Source organism: Mobula hypostoma, chromosome 2 (assembly GCF_963921235.1).
Source record: "Mobula hypostoma chromosome 2, sMobHyp1.1, whole genome shotgun sequence".
NCBI classification, from domain to species: Eukaryota; Metazoa; Chordata; class Chondrichthyes; order Myliobatiformes; family Myliobatidae; genus Mobula; species Mobula hypostoma.
The window spans coordinates 139,831,458-139,853,791 of NC_086098.1; the positions used below are offsets into that span (position 1 = coordinate 139,831,458).

The 22,334-nt window shown below is 41.1% G+C and overlaps 1 protein-coding gene across 5 annotated transcripts in view; it reads right to left on the minus strand.

Annotated features, from left to right (window-relative positions):
• The window catches only part of si:ch73-242m19.1 (uncharacterized), a 182,325-nt gene that overhangs the window by 154,257 nt on the left and 5,734 nt on the right, over nt 1-22,334 (minus strand). For 4 of the 5 annotated variants that reach the window (XR_010017039.1, XM_063040783.1, XM_063040784.1 and 1 more), the window contains exons 4-9: nt 17,699-17,809; nt 14,500-14,613; nt 13,735-13,929; nt 4,508-4,673; nt 3,633-3,713; nt 2,274-2,431 (exon numbers count right to left, since the gene is read on the minus strand). Coding sequence is in view for 4 of the 5 variants with exons in the window: in XM_063040783.1 (XP_062896853.1) it covers nt 2,274-2,431; nt 3,633-3,713; nt 4,508-4,673; nt 13,735-13,929; nt 14,500-14,613; nt 17,699-17,809 (825 nt within the window). In the remaining variant the exon portion in view is untranslated. The remainder of the gene's footprint in view (nt 1-2,273; nt 2,432-3,632; nt 3,714-4,507; nt 4,674-13,734; nt 13,930-14,499; nt 14,614-17,698; nt 17,810-22,334) is intronic. The other variant, XM_063040782.1, reaches the window with a different exon arrangement.

Below are 22,334 nucleotides of genomic sequence, written 5' to 3' on the forward strand. Positions count from 1 at the left end.
GTCAGAATCAATTGATTCTTGAAAGATTATTACTAATGCCTCCACAATCTGCTGTATAACATCTGGTCCAGGTGACCCTTCAGTTTCCCAGGAACCTTTTCCTTAGTAATAGCAAATTTACACCCTTCTGCCCCTTGACACTATCGAATTTCTGGCATATTGTTTGTGTCTTCCACAGTGAAGACTGATGAAAAATACTTAACTCAGTTCATCTGCCATTTCCTTGTCCCCCATTACTACCATTCAGGCATCATTTTCCAGCGGTTTGATATCTATTCTTGCCTTTATTTTACACTTTGTATATCTGAAGAAACTTTTGGTATCCTCTTTAATATTACTGGCTAGCTTACCTTCATATTCCATCTTTCCTTTCTTTGAATTTTTTTTACTTGCCTTCTGTTGGTTTTTAAAAAGCTTCTCAATTCTCTAAATTCCCACTAAATTTTCGCGCTATTATATGCCCTCTCTTTTACTTTTATAGTATCTTCAACTACCCTTGTCAGCCGTAGTTGCATCATCCTGCCTTTAGAACACTTCTTCTCTGGTATGTATATATCCTGCACCTTATGTATTGCTCTCAGAAATTCCAGCCATTGCTGCTCTGCCGTCATACCTCCTAGTGTTCCTTTCCAATCTATTTTGGACCACTCATCTCTCATGCCTCTATAATTCCCTTGTAATACTGATACATCTGACTTTAGCTTCTCCTTCTCAAACTGAGGGGTGAATTCTATCATTTTATGATCACTGACTTTACCTTAAGCTCTCTAATCTATTCCAGTTCATTGCACAACACCCAATTCACAATCCCCTGGTGGGCTCAACTACAAGTTGCTCTAAAAAGCCATCTCGAAGGCATTCTAGAAATTACCCCTCTTGGGATCCAGCACCAACCTGATTTTCCCAATCTACCTACATATTGAAATCCCTCATGACCATGGTAACATTGCCCTTTTGGCATGCAACTGGCTTGAAGTACTTGAGGACCTAATGTAATCAGCCTGCACTGTGCAAAAATAAAAGGGGTTAAACTGACCTCCAACTGCCACAACCATCTTCTTTTGTGGTAGGGCTGATTCCAAAGTCCCTCAACTCCAATCCTGATTACAGCAGAGGCCCAAGCACGGAGCGCTCTCTTGTCCAAGCTTGGACCACAGCTGAAATGGGGTCAGGAACCAAGTGGCTTCAGTAGAAACCAACCCGAGCTTCTGTGAGCAGGTTGTTGCTTGATAGCACATTGTATCTCTGTTTCCATAACTCCTTGACTAAATAATATTTAAGTATTTCTTTCAAACAGCTTTCAGCTCAATTCACTAAACAATTTTAAAGAACTGAATTTAAAGACTGTTTAAGATTTTAAAATTCCATGAGAAGATTTGATTGATTTTTTTTTAAATAAAAAGCTCATCTGAAAGCTCTCTAACCAAAAATTTGTGACTGTCTCCTTCCATGAACATAAATGGGAGAATACTTATCACACCTCCTTGCACCTGGTACAGAATTAGTCAGTGAGTTTGAAATAGCAACTTTGGGCAATTGGTATAAATTCTCTTGTATCTTTCACCAGGCCATCAGACTGATTAATTCACGCTGATACAATTGTATTTCTATGTTATATTGACTGTCCTGTTGTACATACTACTTATTACAAATTACTATAAATTGTACATTGCACATTTAGATGGAGATGTAACGTAAAGATTTTTACTCATGTATGGGAAGGATATAAGAAATAAAGTCAATTTAATTCAATTCATAAAGTGCTGCCAAATAATGTATCACTGGAGGCAGTAGACTGATTTCTTTGTTTGAATGCAGAAGCATGGAAACCCAAAAGTTACTATCTGATAGGCAGGATGAAGCCATTGAAAAAGAACAGGTTTGCTCTCATTACTGTGCAATATCCACACTATGCACTTAGAGTCTTGAGAAGAATTTATGTTTATTTCACGCCTTTTTGTGAATGCTGCTTCTATGTTGCTCCGTGCCTGTGATGCTGTTGAAAGTAACAATGAAGAACAAGTTTTTGATATATTACCCGTGCCCAAGACAAACTCGACTTTGATGTTTTATCTCACCTCCCTCACAATTCTTTACTTGTCTCCTTTACTTTCATAGAAGTTGGCTGCTAATCATTTTCTTCCTGATCTGCACCCCCCCCATTAAATTCCCTTTCTGTCGAGCTGCCCGTGCATTCCTGCAACTCCCACAAATCCCAAAGCCCTGGGAAGGGAAGGTGTAAAACTGGGACTGAAGTAGAAGGACGTAATTACCAGTGTGAACAATTCCATCTCATTGGCAGTGCTTCTGATATCATCCACATCATATTCGATGCTGAAGTGACACACGAGGTACTGAAGCTGATGCTTAAACTCCTCAATCTTCAGCATGTGTACAGGGAGACGATGGTTAACCTCAGCATTAAACACACCTGCAACAAAACAGGAGCCATCACAGCAGTTTAGATATACTCTGTCTGTAGAGACTCTGCATGTGGCTCACATCCAAATATTAGCTTTATTACAAAGACTGACCTTATTCTTTACTTACGGAGTGACTACCACTTAAAGACTGCTGTAAAGCCTTTGGTAGATGCTGGTCACTTAGATCACACCCCACCTTATGGAACGCTTCTGGAGTGCAGAGGTCATTCTGCATCTCCAGGACATCCAGGCTACGGGCAAAGCTCCATCATGGGTACTATTCTCTGTAGTATCCAAGACATCTTCAAGGAGCAGTGCCTCAGGAACTACTACTACATTGACCTGGACGACATCTTGCTGGACATATGTAATACGGCACTGATGAAAGGTGACAAACCAGAACAGTGGTCACTCTCAAACATCATCCCAGTCCCCAAGTCTGGATCCCTCACGAACGTACAGCAGTGAAAAAAATAACAATGAGGTTTTCAGCAGATGAACCAAACCTACGTCATAGTAGTAGTAGTAGCCGCCTCAGGAAGGTGGCGTCCATCACTAAGGATCCCCACTACGTACCCAGAACTTGCCCTCTTTCCATTGTTATCGTCAGGAAGGAAGTACAGAAGCCTGAAGGCACACACTCAGCAATTCAGGAACAGCTTCTTCCCCTCTGTCATCTGATTTCTAAATGGACATTGAACCCATGAACACTACCTCACTACTTCCTTATTTCTGTTTTTTGCACCCTTTTTTAATATATATATATATATATATATATATACACACACACACATATTATATAATACATACACTCACATACACTATATTTATTTATAATGTATTTCATTGTACTGCTGCCATAAAGTTAACAAATTTCACAACATATGCCAGTGATATTAAACCGTTTTTTGATTCTGGATCTGAAGTCCTGGTTGGCCTAACTGGGTAAGCTTATTTGGAATGTTTAAATGTAGGTGTGGTTTTTTTTTTAAAAAAACATAGTACATTTTAACATCTCTGCCCTGGCTGTGTGATTCCTGACCCTTTACGCCAGCATACAAATAGCGGTGGAGTGACATGTTTGAAAGCAACCGAAAATTAATTATAAATATTGCTTGTGTCAATAGAAAGTTGTTAAGAAGGACACTCCAACACAACGGACTTAAACATTAGCAACACAATTGAAAATTAATTCTGCCCCATCTTTACCTTCAAAATCTATGACAGGAGAGCTCTTGAAGGTTGAGATTGCATGGGTTCCAGCTGACAACAGGAGAGCAGAAGTTTTTCCTGCCAGGAAAGGCAGGTGTTTTTAATACAGCTCCAAAATGATGCTCCCACCTCACACTACCAAGTCCACTGACTGGAAATAGTTTACAACCACCATGAAGTGATGCTAAATTGTTTCTTTAAAACCACCAAATTACAGTGCTCAACACATTTCACTGATCACATTGCAGTCACAATGCAGAGTATGTAGCAAAGAAACAGGATAAAACAACAGCCTTCAAAGTTTCTACAGTTACATATTTCTGGATGAGATGGTTTGTATCAGGAAAACTAAAATGAATTTTGTACAATGCTTTCGCCGTTGTTTCCTGCACATCAAATGTCTCCCAATTAAATACATACAAACTGAGGATGTCTTGTTCCCCCCCCCCACCAATATGCTGCAATGTTATAATTCTGTGGGCACGTGGCCAAGTGGTTAAGGCATTCAACTAGCGATCTGAAGGTTGTGAGTTCGAGGCAACGTGTTGTGTCCTTGAGCAAGGCACTTAATCACACAGTGCTCTGCGACGACACTGGTGCCAAGCTGTATGGGTCCTAATGTCCCTCCCTTGGACAACATTGGTGTCGTGGAGAGAGGAGACTTGCAGCATGGGCAGCTGCTGGTCTTCCATACAACCTTGCCCAGGCCTGCGCCCTGGAGAGTGAAGACTTTCCAGGAGCAGATCCATGGTCTCGCAAGACTAACGGATGCCTTTACTTTATAATTCTACAATGATTTTTATTGTATATTCACTCTACAAACATGACTGCTGCATATCATTCTGAAGTACCGGTCACATCTAGTTTCATACCAGCTGATCCGGAGACACTGGAAAAGGCTGTACCAGGCCGCGTGGGCACATGGAAAGAGGAAAGATGCGTAGCGATGCTGATTTTATCCTCATCATCTGTCAGGACATCGGAAAGCTTCTCAGGTGTAACCTCAATCTGATGGGACATGGGCAGGTACTGCAATGCCTGCAATATAATGGCAATCATAGAAATTGAGATGCACTCATCCAATTCAGGCATTTCATAAACCTTAGTTGGACATTTTATTCTACCTCCAAATCATACAACACTGAACGAACGGAATCTGAATTCAAGCACCAACGTCAGTATTACTCATAGCTGCAAAATTCAGTAAGTCACACAGTACGAAAACAAGCCCTTCAGTCCAACTTGTCCGTTCCTACCTAAGTTACGCACACAAAATGCCAGAGGAACTCAGCAGGTCAGGCGGCACCTATGGAAAAGAGTAAACAGTTAACGTTTCAGGCCAAGACGTTTCTTCAGGGCTGAGAAGGTAGGGTGATGCCTGAATAAAAAATGTGTGGGTGTGGGGGTGTGGGAAAGAGGCTCGCTGAAAGGTGATAGATGAAGTCAGGTGGGTGGGAAAGGTCAGGGGCTGGAGAAGAAGGAATCTGATAGGAGAGGAGAGTGCACAATAGGAGAAAAGGATGGAGGAAGGAATCCGGTGGGGTCGGGGGGGGGGGGGAAGAGTCATGTTTGACAAATCTCTTGAGTTCTTCAAGGAGATGGATGTTGTCTATCTGGACATAAGCAAGGCCTTTAATGAAGTCCCTCATGACAGGCTAGTCTGTAAGGTTAGATCACTTGGGGTCCAGAATAAAAGGGTGACTAAGCAGAAACTGGGTCCTCTTATAGATGAACAGGGCCACTGCAGGAGATTACCAAGCTTTAGCGGCCATTTCTTCTCAATGGTTACTAAGAAAAATCATGGATGCCACAGAAATTGGGATAATAAATAGTGAGGTCTTGGAACATATGTATATTATGAGGAAAGAGGATTTGCAGTTTTGAAGCATATTAGGGAGGGCAAATCTCCTGGGTCTGATCAAAAGCTCCCGCAGACCTTATAGGAGGCTAGGGAATAAATTGCGGAGGCCCTTGTGGAAATATTTCCTTTGTTATTAGCCACTGGTAAAGCTCCAGCAGACTGAAGAGTGACTAATGATGTTCCATTGTTCAAGAAAGGTAGCAAGGAGAGTCCAGTGAGCTTGACTTCAATTGTAGGGAAATTACTGAAAGAAACTTTGAGGAACAAGGTCTACCATCACCTGCATAGTCAAGGTCTAATCATGAATAGCCAACATGGATTTGTGTGTGGAAGGTCACATCTGACAAATCTTTTGGAGTTTTTCCAAAGAGGTAATTAAAGGGACAGATGAGGGTACTGTAGGGTAGTGGATGTTGTCTATAGGGACATTAATAAGGCCTTTGATAAAGAATAGATGAAGGGTAGGGTACTGGATGATGTCTACAGAGACTTTAATATGGCCTTTGATAAGGACCCACATGGCAGGCTAATCTGAAGGCTTAGGTCACCTGGCATTCATGGAGAGATAGCAAGGTAGATGCAGAATTGCTTCATAATTGGAAGCAGAGGGTGATGGTTGAAGGTAAATTCTCTGACTGGCGATCTGGGACTATCGAGGAGTTCCAGGGATTAGAATATCTGTTATTCTTTATGAAGATGATTTGGATATGAATGTACATGGTATGATTAGCAAGTCTGTTGATGATACTAAATTAGTGAGACTTGTTGATAGTGAAACAGGTTACAGTGAATTACAAAGAGATCTTCATCTATCAGGGAACCGGGCTGAGGAATAGCAAATGGATAATTGGCTCAGTGTTAGGAGCAGAGGGTGATGGTCAAGGGTTGTTTCTCAGAATAGAGGCTAGTATCAAGTGATAAACCACAGGTCAATGCTGGGACCTTCTTTTTGTAATTTATACAAATAGTTTGATGTGAATACACAAGGAATGGCAAAGGTAAGACTTGTATAGAGAACGGTAGGGCCCTGGAAAGTGTTGTGGAACAGGGACTTAGTAGTGCAAGCATTACATGTAGAGAGGGTGGTGAAAAAGGCTTTTGGCATGCTGGCCTTCATCAGTCAGGGCACTGAGTACGAGTTGGGAAGTTATGTTGCAGTAATATGAAGTCAGCGAGGCTGAACTTCAAGTACTGTGTACAATTTTGGTCTCTCTGTTATAGGAAAGATGTTATTAAATTGGAAAGAGTGAAAAAACATTTACTAGGACTTTGCCTAGACACCTGAGTTACATGGAGAGATTGTGTAGACTTGGACTTCATTTCCTGGAATGTAGCAGACTGAGGGGTGATCTGATAGAGACAAACAAGATCACAAGGAGCAGAAAGAGGGTGAAAGCACATTAGGTCTTTGGTGGAGTTGGGAAAGGGTCGTTAAAGACAAGAGGGCATAGATTTAAGATCAGTGACAAGATAATTAAAAAGGGACGTTCAGGGCAGCTTCTTCATATTTGGAATGAACTGCCAGAAATAGTGGTTAAGTCATTCGTAAGGCTAGTGATGTTGTGGGGATGGAACTGGACTCTCTCACAGTGGTGTCTGAAAAGAGGATGCTGTCTAAGTTGCATGCCATCTTGGTCAATGTCTCCCATCCACTACATAATGTACTGGGTGGGCACAGGAGTGCATTCAGCCAGAGACTCATTCCTCCGAGATGCAGCACTGAGCGTCATAGGAAGTCATTCCTGCCTGTGGCCATCAAACTTTACAACTCCTCCCTTGGAGGGTCAGACACCCTGAGCCGATAAGCTGGTCCTGGACTTATTTCATAATTTACTGGCATAATTTACATATTACTATTTAACTATTTATTACTATTTTCTATTACTATTCTATTACTATTTATTATTTCTATGACTATTACTATTACTATTTATTATTTATGGTGCAACTGTAACGAAAACCAATTTCCCCCGGGATCAATAAAGTATGACTATGACTATGGCAAGCATATTAGTAAGAGTTAAAAGCCATCTAGGTAAGAACATGGCTAGGAGAGGATAGAGGGCCAGGGATAAAATATGGTACATTGGACTATGTTGCTAGGCAACACATTCAGCAGAGACATGTTGGACTGAAGGCCCCATTTCCCTGCAAAACTTCTATGACTCTGGAGGAAGTCTAAAACTAGAAGTTAAATTAAAACAACATACATCAAAGTTGCTGGTGAACGCAGCAGACCAAGCAGCATCTATAGGAAGAGGCGCAGTCGACATTTCAGGCCGAGACCCTCCTGACGAAGGGTCTCGGCCTGAAACGTCGACTGCGCCTCTTCCTATAGATGCTGCTTGGCCTGCTGCGTTCACCAGCAACTTTGATGTATGTTGCTTGAATTTCCAGCATCTGCAGAATTCCTGTTGTTTACAGTTAAATTAAAACATTGTTGGACAGATATATGGATTGGAAAGTTTTAGAACAAAGATTCACAATGGGGGCAGTTACATATCCGTTAGGGGAAATAGAAGTTGCTGAGGGGTACTCAAGATTTTTTTTTGGGGGGGCGGGTTCTGTAAGTAGCACCCTAACTTGAGGCACAGGACCAACAGACCATTAGTAGAGCAGACACTTTCAAAATAAATAAAAAAGGGGATGAGGCACTGGAATACAGGAAGAACCAAGGCTCTGCAAGTGGTGAGCACTCGTTATCACAACGCACCTGAAACTTGGCAATCTCATCCAATCCTACCAACCAAACAGACATTATTGCGGATACATAAATTAGCAGTCAGGGTGCCCAACAGTTCCTCTTGACTCACAGCACAGAACAAGTTCATGCAACAGTTGGTAAGTCAAGTACACCCCCTCAACTTTCTCTACAGATCTACAGAAAACCGGTTATGCAATGATACAATGCTGGCTGGAACCAAACGGTGAAATAGAGCCAATCAGTGAATCTGCCAACCCCAAGGATTCCGCAAGGGGTTCAAAGTGACCTCGGCTTCATATGTGTGGTCAAGTACCACCTTTGGGGATTACGAGACCTTATGTGATTGGTCAATCATGCTAACTGGAATACTGTAAAGGTAGCTTGCCAAACACCAGCTCTATCTAACTAACATTCAGATTCCAATCTGAATCCTTGTCATTGTAATTTTTGCTGCTGTGATTGTCTTTATCTTTGCCTCACCGTTCCGTTGTGCGCTGCGACCATCGTTTCATCCATGTCAACTCGCTACAATTAGGCATTCCCAGTTTGTGTTAATCTTTTATTTTAATTGAGCCCCATTAATGATGGATAATTGTAATAATGCCAATAGAAACTGAAACTACAGAAAGTGTGTCAATACAATGTTTTTTACCTTAGAGTATTGTTTAAGTATATCCTCGTCAGATCAACAACACCCCATGTGTTTTATTTGTAATACTGTACTGTCTAATGAAGGCATGAAACCATCGCGATTGCAAGAACACTTCCGTAAAAGACATCCTGAAAAGGTTACTTTCTGTATTACTCAGTTCCAGTAGATGAAAGAAGCATTTGGAAAGTGTTGTACACTCAAGTCATTTGCCAAGAAAGCTAAAAATGACCTTGATATTGATCTCATTGCTTCTTATAACATTTCCAAAATGATAGTAAAGTGTGGAAAATCTCATACAATTGGTGATAATGCCTGCTGTATCGGAAGATCTCACCACTGTTCCCAAAATGGATACCAGTATTTTAAAATCAATTCCTCTGAGCAATAACATTGGAGCTCACCGCACTGATGAAATGAGTGAAAATATTGAGTATCAACTATGCACAGAGCTACAAAATCAGAATTTGGAATACAACTGGATGAGTCAACTGTTCGAGAGAATGAGACATTACTAGTGGCATATATATGATTTATCAAAAATGGACAGTTTATGAAGAAATTCTCTTTCGTAAAAAGTTAAAAACAAATATCAAAAGAGAATCAATCTACAACAAACTTAAAAGGTATATTGACGATAAAAATATTCCAATTAGGAACATGATTTCTTGTGCAACAACTGGAGCGCCCATATACGACAGGTTGCAATGCTGGTTTAGTGGCATTTATGAAAAAGAAATTCCAAGTCTGTTTGTAATCCATTGTGTAATTTATTGTCAACATCTCACAGCCAAAAGCCTCAGCCAGCAGCTTTCTTCAAAATGACTTGTAATATCTACTATCAACAAAATGAAAGCTCATCAATTAAATAGCAGAATATTTCACCAGTTATGCAAGATAACAATGAAGAGCTTGAACGCTTGCTCCTTCACACTGAAGTGCATTGGCTGTCAAAAGGCTGCTGCTTAAAACATTTCTTTTATCCTTTTGACACTGTGGTTGAATTTTTGCTCAAAGTCGCCAAGAGCTTGGGAAACGAGATTGAACTTCTATATGGAGATGTGGCAAACCTAGCCAATCTGTATGACAAAATGAACGTTCTAAACATGAAACTGCAGGGTGAGAATTTCAATTTAATCCAGGCAGAAAGTGCAGTGTCCTCTTTTACCAGTAAATTGAAAATATATTTAAATTATTTATTTTTATTTATTACAAACAAAAAAACAAAAAAAACAGCACATCCACAAAAGCCACAACCATAACAAAATCAAATTAAATATTGAGCAACAAAAGGGAAAAGGATATAAAGGCAAAAGTGGACATACACAGCAGAGGTGCATCGCACCAAAAAACTTCAGTCCTCACCCCGTGAGAAAGTCCAATTCAGGGCCCCATATCCTTTCAAAGATGTCCCCTCTGTCCTCAGTACATAGTCTCAGTCTCTCCAAGTGTAAAGTATTTGTCAGTTCTCTCAGCTACAGATCATACGTAGGCACAGAGTCCATTTTCCACATTTGCAGGATTAACTTCTTAGCGATCACCATTCCAAATAATAGTCATTTTTTCATACATATTGGCTGAAGATAGAGAGCTTGTTGCTCCAAGGATGGCTATGAGGGGGTCTGGTTCCCACCGCTTCCCGAAAGCCTCAGAGAAACAGTGAAAAATACTTTTCCAGTATGTATAAAGCTTACAACATGACCAGAATGTATGTGACAAGTTACTGTTCACAGATTTACATCTATTACAAACTGGTGAAACATCAGGGTAGAAACTGTGCAACTTTTCTTTGGAATAATGGAGTCATCCCAGACCTCCCCTGTCAGTTCTATACCCAATTCATCCACCCATGCAGGTTTAAAACCTGCATTATTCACCCGAGCTCCATTATGTAGAATCTGATAAAAATAGGATACCGCACTACGAGTAACAGGATCAAATTTAGTTATTGCCTCCAGGGACTCATGTTTGTCTAAAACTTTGAAGTTAGGTATATATTTCCTAACATAATCTCAAATTTGTAAATATCTAAAAAAACTAGGGATATTGTAAACTGCTTGTAACTGTGCAAATGAGGCAAAGTTTCCATTAATATATAGGGACTGGCCACTGTTGGTGGACCTCGAAGGGCAGCTGAAGTTCCCCAACCATATCGCAGCCACCACCCTGCGACCAGACATTGTCCTAGTGTCTGAGTCTACTAAGCAGTGGTGCTGCTGGAGCTGACAGTCCCATGGAAAGATAGCTTGGAGGAGGCCTTTGAAAGGAAGCTCTCCAAGTACGCAGGACTGGTCAGCAAGTGTCAGCAGGCTGGATGGAGAGCGAGGTGTCTCCCAGTGGAAGTTGGTTGTAGGGGATTCGTAGCCCATTCTTTAGTTAGACCCTTCAGCATTTTGGGCATCGAGGGAGAGAGGAAGAGGAGAGCTATCTGCAGTACCACCGATGCGGCAGAGAGGGCCTCAAGATGGCTGTGGCTCAAAAGAGGGGAGCCATGGAGTCATAAGTAGCTAGCCATCTGGACACAAGCTGGGGTCTGATCAGCCCCGGCTGGGTCACCTGGAGGAGGTTGTATGATGTTGAAAGACCCAAAACACCCGATGATTCCAGGAACATCACTGAAGATGTGTCCAGAAGCATCAATAGATGTATGTACACAACAGTAGGTCACCCACACTACAGATGCCTCTCTGTTTCCAGGTCGGAAAAACAGTATCATTTAGGCCAGGCAAAAGGGAATGATTGTCACAAATTGAAGTGTCAATATAAGTTTTTGGGGCCTTAACGTGTAGTTGAATCTTCTTCCAAATTCTTATAGTGCTGCTAACCACGATGCTGTTTCTAAAATGTGACTTATTAATTGCAGTGGGGCTATTAAGGAGAGCTGGTAAGGAAGTCTTCTTACAAAGCACTCGCTCTATGAGTAACCATGCTGGGCATGAGTCTGAGGTAGAGAGTGGGCCTTTTTTGCCCACCATGCAAGAATGGATAGGTGGGCAGCCCAGTAATACATTTTAACATTCAGTAGGGCAAAACCACCTGCTTCCTTGGGTTTTGACAAGTGTATTTTAGTAATTCTAATGGCTTTATAATTCCAAATGAAGGGTATAATAATTGAATCCAATTGCTTAAAATATGACAGAGGAATAAAACATGGAATTGACTGGAAGAGATGAAGAAATTGTGGCAGTACAACCATCTTGATTGCATTAACCCTCCCCACCAATGAAATTGGAAGGGTTTTCCAAAAGTCAATATTGTGCTTAACCTGCTCAACTTTGTTTCGTCAATTCACTTGCAAAAGGTTATCTGGGCTTTTTGTAATAGTCACACCAAGATAGGAAAAATTATCATAAGTTATTTTAAAAGGAATGGACTGTAAATATGCTGTATTAACCTCTGCAGTGACTGGCATTAGTTCACTCTTATCCCAATTAATAGAGAAACCTGAGAAACTACCAAAATTATTAACTAGAGTCAGAAGGGCGGGTATTGATGTTTGTGGGCTGGAGATATATAAAAGGACATCGTCAGCGCATAACGAAAGGTGATGTTTATGTCCATGCATATGAATGGGAGATATCAAAGAGTCCTGTCTGATGCTAACAGCCAAAGGCTCAATGATAACTGCAAACAAAAACGGAGAAAGGGGGCAGACTTGACGAGTCTCACGATGAATTGCAAAAGGGAGGAAATATTCTGATTAGTGATATAGAAGCAGATGGGTGTGAATAAATTATCTCAATCCATTAAATGAAAGATGGTCCAAATCCAAATTTCTTAAGTGCAAGCATCATATATGGCCATTCCACTTGGTCAAACGCATGTTGTGCTTCTAATGAAATGACTACAGCCTCTTCTGCATGTTTTGTTTATAAAATATTGAAAAGACATCACAAATTAAAATACATATGTCTACCTGGCATAAAGCCAGTTTGGTCTGGATGAATAATAGAACAAATGCACCCTTTTAACCTATTGGCCAGGACTTTCCCAAGAACTTTGGTTTCAATGGGTAGATGTGAAATGAGGCAAAATGCTGAAACCACCTCGGGATCACGGCCTAGTTTTGGAATCAGAGAAACATTAGCTTTACATGAAGTGGGTGGCAATCTGGAAGCTATCCTAGAGTGATTCAACATTCATAAGAACATTGGGAGAAGAATGTTCTCAGTTTCCCTGCATGGAAAGTATGGCACTCTCTTTCACAGATGGTGATTTGTAAGACTCCTGCTTACACTTGAAGTCACTGAAAAAGGATTTTCAAAAATGATTCAAGATTTGAACAATCTGAAAATTGCAGACTGGGTAATAAACCCATTTCCTTCCAAGACAGAAGAACAGGAAGAGAGCTTACAAGCCGAAATTTTTGAAATTCAGAATGAAGAAGTAGTAAAAATGTTTTTCGAAAATATTGGCTTTTGTGGATGTGGCTACACTGTCAAATGGATAACAGCCAAACTGCTCTTCATTGCATTTCCATCCTCCTACCTTGTTGAAAGAGGCTTCAATGCAGTGAACTATATACTCACAGAAAACAGAAACCGCATGGACATTGTCATGTATGGGAACTTGAGGCTTTTGCTGTCACAACTTAAACTGAATATTTCATCTCTGGCTAAAAACCATCAAACTCAAGGATCACATTGATATTGAAGCCGCTGTACAGCACCCAGATACTGTCACAAGTCCTGGTTATGCAACCACAGACACCAGGCAGACAATCTCTGAAGAGTATTGATAATGGCTGGTGTCACACGTCTTGTAAAGACACCATCCAGAAGTAGGCAATGGCAAACCACTTCTGGAGAACAGTCATGCTCATGAGATCATGATAGCCCACGTCATATAACACAGCACATGATGATGAGTATTAATAATGTCTTACCCTCAAGTAGTTGTGAATAGTTGTGACAGAATAGAAATGGCACACCAGCCACTGCAGGTAGATAATTACATCTTCTTGTGTCACACATCTACTGGGATTCCCTGTTTCTGTTAAAAGGCATTCACGGGCTATTGAAAGCCTCTGAGCCCTTTGAACAGCATCATCATATTCTTTCATAATATGAGAAATTTGTTTCTGAAAAATACAAGTAGAAAGTTAATTAAGATAAGAGCCTTCAAAACGACAGCTGCCCAATCCAAGGAAGGCTGATTTGGCTCTAATCCAGTTAATAAATAGCTGGAATTACAAACAGGAAGCGTACATGTTATTAAATACTGTCCATGATTTACATACAGGCTCAGTGCTCAGATTTCCACATTACCAACAGAAAATCCTGAGTTGTTGTACTGACAACAAAGTTTCATGCATTGATTTCCAGCCTGTGGACTCTCAACAACTTACTGTAGAGTTCCATAGCTCGCAAAAAGATATCTGTGTTCACTATTTAACATTAACCAAGCCAGTCCCAAAGAACCTGATGGGTAATTACATCTGGGATAGCCTTGAACTGGCTTCAACCAAGCTTCAGTATAAATTTGTACAATGTGAACAGAACAAAGCTGAGCTCCATCCAATCTCAGAAAAATGTTACGAACTGCCCTTAAATATAATGTCCATCACAGCTTAAGGCAGCAAGAAGATTTTCTGTAGTGACTGCATGCACTACATGTTATTAAAGAGCTAAGGTTTTAACTTAAGCCTTACCTTGTAGAGGGGGTAAAGTTGCTCAACACGCTTTGTATGCTGACAAAACCTTTTCCATCGGAGCATGTGCAGATACTTGCACTGAACTAGCTGGTGAATCCGATCTGTAAAAAACTGTAGCAGAAAAATAAAGACACCGGCAAATCAGTGGGATTAGCTTGACAACTTTTACCAAACAAAGTCTGTGAGGCAAGAATGAACCAACCTTAAAATGAAACCACAAAATGCCAAAGATATACAACAGATAAACCAGCAAGTGTGGGAAGAGAAACTGTCTGGCCAATTGAGTATTTAGAGTATTTCTGTTTTGATTTCTCATTTCAATTATCTACAATCCACTTTTATTTCCCAACCAACTATTTCATGAGATGGATAAAGACTTCACTAACAAGTAGTTCTGACTACATCAGAAGAATTAACATTTAGTTTAAATAATTCTACTTCATTATCTTGTCACTTTGTTGATAAAACAACCATTGACATTTTTACCAGAAGATGTCTCCACAATCACCTTACAGGAGAAGTTGCCCTTATGGAGCTCGACAGCACAGAAATGGGCTCTTTGGCCAATCAAGTCCATGCTGAAGATAACATCCAACTTCCGTAGTCAATAATTTGATTTATGATGGTCAACGTTGCAAAAGCTCTCTTTATGCCTCTATCTACCTGTGGCACCACTCTCAAGGAATTATGGATCTGTATTCCAAGATCATTTTGTTCTACCGCACTCCTCTGTGCCTTACAGTTCACTGTGTAAGTCATACCATGGTCAGTCCTCCCAAATTGCAACACTTCAGACTTGACTGTATTAAATTCCATCTGCCATTTTCAGCCCATTTTCCCAAATGGTCCAGATCCTGTTGCAAGCTTTGATAGTCTTCCTTGATGTCTACTACACACCCAGACCCAGTGTCATTCATAAATCTGGAGATCCAGTTTACCGCATTATCATTCAGATTATTGATATAGATGACAAACAACAATGGATCTAGCACTGATCCCTGATGTATACCACTAGTCACAGGCCTACAGTCAGAGAGACAGCCATCTACTACAACACTCTGGCTTCTCCCAAGAAGTCATTGTTGAATCTAATTTACTACTTCATCCTGAATGCTAAGTAATTTAACCTTCTGGCCCAGCCTTCCATGCAAGACATAGACAAAGGCATTACTACTGTTCATATAGACGTTGTCTGCTGACTTTCCTTCATCAACTTTCCTGGTAACCTCCTCAAAAAGTTCCATAATATTGATTAGACACAAACTACCATTCACAAAGCCATATTGACTATCCCAAATCAAGCCACATTTATCCAAATACTTATATATCCAATGTCCTAGAATAGCTTCCAATAATTTAACTACTAATGGTGTCAGGCTCACTACTCTATAATTTCCCAGCTTATTCATAGAAACTTTCTTGAACAACAGAACAACGTTAGTTATCCTCCAATCCTCTGGCACCTGACCCATGCAGGATGTTTTAAATACATCAGCCACAGCCCCTGTAATTTCTGCATTGGCCTCACATAATGTCCAAGGAGACACCTTGTCAGGCCCTGGGACTTATCCACTCTGTTTTGCCTCAAGACAACAAGCATCTCCTCTTTGGTAACCAGATATGGTCAATGACCTCACTACAGCTTTGCCTTAGTTCTATAGACTCTATGTCTGTCTCCTGAGTAAAATCAGATGCCAAAAATCCTTTTAAGATCTCCCCCATCTCTTCCAGCCCCCTGCACTGATGAGCATGCTGATCTTCCAGGGTTAACATGGGAAAGGGTTAATGTATGAGGAGCGTTTGATGGCCATGGGCAGCTAGGGATTAAATTAAAATGCGATATCCAACTAGCTTGCATTTAAACCCAAATCATCATCTGCCACACCAAATATAGCTAAAAGCGGGCAAGGTCTCAGTGTCACCCCCAAAACCTCAGTGATAATTTTAAAAACCAGTGTCCAATAGTCATCAAGCCGAGGGCATGACCAAAATGCATGTACTAAACCAGCCGGAGAGAAGGAACACCTGTCACAGCCAGCGTCTGCTCCAGGGTATATGTCTGCAAGTCTGGCTTTACTTAAATGTGCCCTGTGTAAAACTTTAAATTGTATGAGCCCCAGTCTAGTACACAATGATGAGAAATGAATCCTATTCAATACTTTTGCCCAATATTCCTCCGTCAGATCCATACCGAGGTCGTCCTCCCACCTACTCATAGTTATGTTTAGATCGGATATCATTGCATTTACATCGCTATTGGCCCGGAGGAGAATTTTGCTGGTTTGGAAACCTGCCACTCCTCCAACTGCTGCTGCTTGGTTAGGAGATGTAATGTTTTTTCTGAAATTAGAAAAGATTAAATTCACTTTGAGGGGGTCTGTGAAAAAGTTCTATTCGAAATGGGGACCTTTCTTATCATATTTTGGGAGTCTTAAGGAATTACCTACTAGTTGAGGGCATTTGATTGTACTTGGGAAGTTGCCTCCCATTTAACACGCTTATAATTTACCTCACAGGGTGGTTGATGAATTGTAAATTTGAGTGTATTTTGGATCATCTAACATGTTGCAGATGTGTGTGAGCCATCATCTTGAAGTAGTGTGGGGGTATGGTTGTGAAATGTCCGTACTTGTATTTGTGAATTGTTGTGTTGTAAATATATTAGCTGCCATGATATGTTCGGGGAGGGCGGGTGCGGGGAGGTTTGTTTTGGGGGTACGATACTAAAGCAAAATGGAGGAAAATGTAATCCATTATGTATTCTGTATTGTGTCATTCCTTCAATAAAAATAAATATTAAAAAAAAATTAAAATGCGGAACCAGAAAGGTACTGTAATAATCTCTGGATTGTTACCTGAGCCACATGTAAATTGGCCCAGGGTTAATAAGGTTAGGGAGCTAATTGCACAGCTCAAAGATTGGTGTGGGAGAAGTGGGTCTGAATTTGTGGCACCAGTACTCAGGAAGGAAGGAGCTGCTCCGATGGGACACACTCCACCTGAACTATTACACTGAAGCAGTGTGCAGAGGCCTGGGATGGAGGAATTCAGATGGAGGTGCTCTAAAAAGTTTAGTTGGGATGTATAAAACAAATAGTAAGGGTCCTGACACCGACCTCTGCGGTACATCACTAGTCATAGGCTTCTAACCACAACAGAACTCTCCACTTGTGAGGGTTGGAAAACTTTATGTTACCTGGTGGAGGAGAAGAGGCAAGTTGTTGGCTGTGTACTCCAGTCTCAGGCAACTCTCCAGCTCTCTCTGCATAACATCTGCTTGGATTACAAGTTGTTTTGCATCAGCCACCTACCAAATAAAGCAGCAAAAAAAATGGAACCACCACTATTTTAGAAAATAGTTCAGGACTTCCAATGGATATTGAGATTCTGCATCTCCTACAACTTATTTCTTTGCAGCACACCCTTAACCTGCATTACCAGCCCTAGTTTTCTGAATTTCATGATCAAAAAAAGATCTATCTACACAATAAGATGTTTGTAGTGGTGCATACTTCTTTCCTACACCACTTGACTCCCTATTTCTGACAACCTTCCCCACCTCTCTCCTATACTGGATTATTATTTTTGCATCTATTACGGCTTTTGCCAATATAAACTTGTCACTCTTGTGATTACATGATTTGATCATCTTCTCTCTGCCAATCATTCAAACCCCTTTTGAATTCATGTCAGGTGACAATATTTTTCTAGTTTGTATAATTTAAAATATCCATAAATAGGTTAATTAGAAGACTTAGAACAACAGCTTTAAATATCTCTTTTTTTCATTTTTTGTGTGATTCAGATCCTAAGTATATCTGCATGGGACAATGGAATACTGATGCCATAGAATCTACCAATCCACGGATGTTAATCATGACAGCTGCTTTGCAATATATTGAACACAACAATCAATTTGGGGACTAATATTGTATCGAAAACTCTCTGATATTTGAAAATTCCAAGTCCTTACACGTCTTCATTTATGTTTAGAATAGTATTTATAATCATACATAAAATTATGTATTTATTTAGACCATAACACATAGGAATATAATTAGGCCCTTCACCCCAAATTCTGCTCTGCCATTCGCTCATAGCCGATTCATTTTCCGGTCTCAATCCCATTCTCCTCCCTTCTCCCCGGAACCTTTGATGGCCTTACTAATCAAGAAACTATCAATCTCTGCTTTAAATGTGCCCAATGACTTCTCCTTCATAGTTATCTGTCACAACAAGTTCCACACACTCTGGCTAAAGAAATTCCTCCAATGCCAGCACATACTTCCTTAGATAAGGGGGCCAAAACTGCTCACAATACTTAAAATGTGGTCTGACCGATGCCTTATAAAGCCTCAGTATTGCATACTTGCTTTTATGGTCTAGTCCTCACAAACTCAATGCTAACATTACCAGACATCCCACCCTGCAAAAACTCATTTCAGGGAGGTAGCACCATCAATTTGCGGGAGACTTCCGGGAGAGGTGGGATCTCTGCAATAGAGTAGCTCCTTAGCAGCTAACCAGCTAGTTTAAATAACGTTAGCTATGCTAATGAACAATGACATCTGTTAAACTTACCTCAACATGTCTTTTACAGTCTTAACCCACCATGGGCAACAGAAAAGTCACTGTTGCAAACAGTGTAGCGAGCAACACGGTCATTATTTTTGACCCCTATTAGGCAGGGGTACACTTTAGTGTAGTCTGGGGTGACGTATGTTTTACATTTTTTTGGAACACTCTGCCATGGCACGCTCTCGGTCTCTCTCTCGCTTGCTTGCTCTCGCATGCGCTCTCTCTCTTTTGTTCGCACTTGCTTTCTCTCTTGTTCTCTCGCACTCTCTCTCTCGCTTGCTTTCTCTCTCGCGCTCTCTTGCTTGCTTTCTCTCTTGTGCTCTCTCTCGCTTGCTTTCTCTCACTCTCTCTCGCTTGCTTTCTTTCTCACGCTCTCTCTCTCTCTCTCGCTTGCTTTCTCTCACTTGCTCTCAAAAAAATTGATTTCCGTGATATTGTATATAATTTGCGGGCATCAGTGAGCCACTATTCATATGCGGGAGACTCCTGGAACTTCCGGGAGAGGTGGGATGTCTGCATTACACAGAATAGTACAGCATAGGAACAGGCCCTTCGGCCTATAATGTTGTGCCAAAGCAGTTAAAAAGTAAATCAAAAACCCCCAAAAACGAATCCCTCCTACCTACACAGTGCCCATATCTCTCCATCTTCCTCACATTCATGTACCTATCTAAACATCTCTTAAAATACTCTAATGTATTTGTCTCTTCCACACATACCAGGCAGTGCATTCCAGGCATCCACCACTCTGAGAGTTAAAAACTTACCTCTCACATCCCTTTTGAACCAACCCCGTCTCACCTTCAATGCATGCCCTCTGGTATTAGACATTTCAACACTGGGAAACAGATACTTCCTGTCTACACTATCTAGGCCTCTCATAATCTTATAAAAACTCTATCAGATCTCCCCTCAGCTTCTACCACTCCGGAGAAAACAACCCAAGTTTGTCCAGCCTCTCATGATAGCACATGCCCTCCAAGCCAGGCAGCATCCTGGTAAACCTCTTTTGTGCCCTCTCCAAAGCCTCAACACCCTTCCATTGGTAGGGTGACAAGAATGTATGCTATACTCCAGGTGTGGCCTAACCAGAATTCTCTAAATCTGCAACATAACCTCTTGACTTTTGAACTCAATGCCTCAACTAATAAAAGCAAAGATTCCATAAGCCTTCACAGTCACCCTAGCCATTGCATTTGCCTTCCTTACAACTGACTCAACCTGCATGTTAACCATTCAGAAACCCTGTACATGGATTCCCAAGTCCCTTTGAACCTGCGATTTCTGATTTGCCCCCCCCATTTAGAAAATAGACTACACCTTTATTTCCTCTACCAAAATACATGGCCATGCATTTCCTTACACTGCATTGTCTGCTAATTCTTTACCCTTTCCCTTAATCTCAACTCCTTCTGCAGACTCCCTGCTTCCTCAACACTAACTGCCCCTCTACCTATCTTTGTATCATCCACAGACTTGGCCACAAAGCATTAAATTTCGTCATCCTGATCATTACCATATCACGTGAAAAGTAGTGGACCAAACACTTCCCAATAGACAGTAGTTGCGGGAGTAGGCTATTCAGCCCTTCGAGCCAGCACCACCATTCAATGTGATCATGGCTGATCATCCACAATCAGTACCCCGTTCCTGCCTTCTCCCCATATCCCTTGACTCCGCTATCTTTAAGAGCTCTATCTAACTTTCTTGAAAGCATCCAGAGAATTGGCCTCCACTGCCCTCTGAGGTAGAGCATTCCACAGATCCGCAACTCTGTGAGAAAAAGTTTTTCCCCAACTCCATTCTAAATGGCCTACCCTTTATTCTTAAACCGTGGCCTCTGGTTCTGGACTCACCCATCAGCGGGAACATGCTTCCTGTCTCCAGCGTGTCCAATCCCTTAATAATCTTATATGTTTCAATAAGATCCCCTCTCAGCCTTCTAAATTCCAGAGTATACAAGCCCAGTCGCTCCAATCTTTCAACATATGACAGTCCCGCCATCCCGGGAATTAACCTCGTGAACCTACGCTGCACTCCCTCAATAGCTAGAATGTCCTTCCTCAAATTTGGAGACCAAAACTGCACACAATACTCCAGGTGTGGTCTCACCAGGGCCCTGTACAACTGCAGAAGGACCTCTTTGCTCCTATACTCAACTCCCCCTCCGGAACACCAGTAGTCACCGGCAGTCAACCAAACAAGTCCCCTTTATTCCCACCCTTTGCCTTCTGCCAGTCAGCCAATCCATGCTAGTACCTGTCCTGTAGTACCATGTGCTCTTATCTTGTGAAGAAGCCTCATGTGCTCATGTCAAAGGCCTTCTGAAAATCCAAGTAAACAACAGCCACTGGCTCTCCTTTGTCTATCCTGCCTGTTATTTCCTCAAAGACTTCCAACAGATTTGTCAGGCAACATTTCCCATTAAGCAAACCCTGCTCACTTTGGCCTATTTTATCACGTGCCTCTCTGGAACCTCACCTTATCAACCACTGAATTCAGGCTAAATGGCCTATAATTTCCTGTCTTTTGGCTCTCTCCCTTTTTAAAGAGTGGAGTGACGTTTGCAATTTTCTAGTCCTCCAGAAATGTGCAATCCTTTCTTCCTTTTTGTTTTGCTTGTAGTAGTTAAGCCCAGGCACAAATGCTTATTCAATCAATTATTTTGTGTTTTATATTTGTAATTAATTTAGATGACTTTGTAGAGACCTGTTTTCACTTCGACATGAAAGTTTTTCTGTTGATCAGTGTCCAAAAAAAAGCCAAATTTTGTGATTCAAGGTTGAAAAACAATAAAACATGAAAACTTCCAAAGGGGGATGAATACTTTTTATAAGCACTGTATCAAGCTGTGTTTCCCACATTATTGCATCCTGCATGTGGGGAAGTGCCTGCCTTCTACCTCACCTAGCTCCCTGATCTTGGACACAAACAACCTATTTAGTGAGAAACTATTCGCATAGAGCCACATTCCACCACTTTTCGGCACTCTGTTCATTCCCCACAACGTAGCTCCATCTGCCTCTGATATTCCTTATTTTCCTCACTTGTTTTTGAACCAGTAAACATTGTCCCCAAAACTAACTCTTTTCCTATAACTATGATGCATCTCCACATAGCTGCACAGCTAGAAAAAAAATCATCATTGCCACTGACTCCTGGGGATCCTCAGCCTGTCTCCATTCAAGCTGGAGGACGAACATCCGAGATGGTATTGAGAATCTTGAATCCATCATGAGCAAACAGAAGCTGCA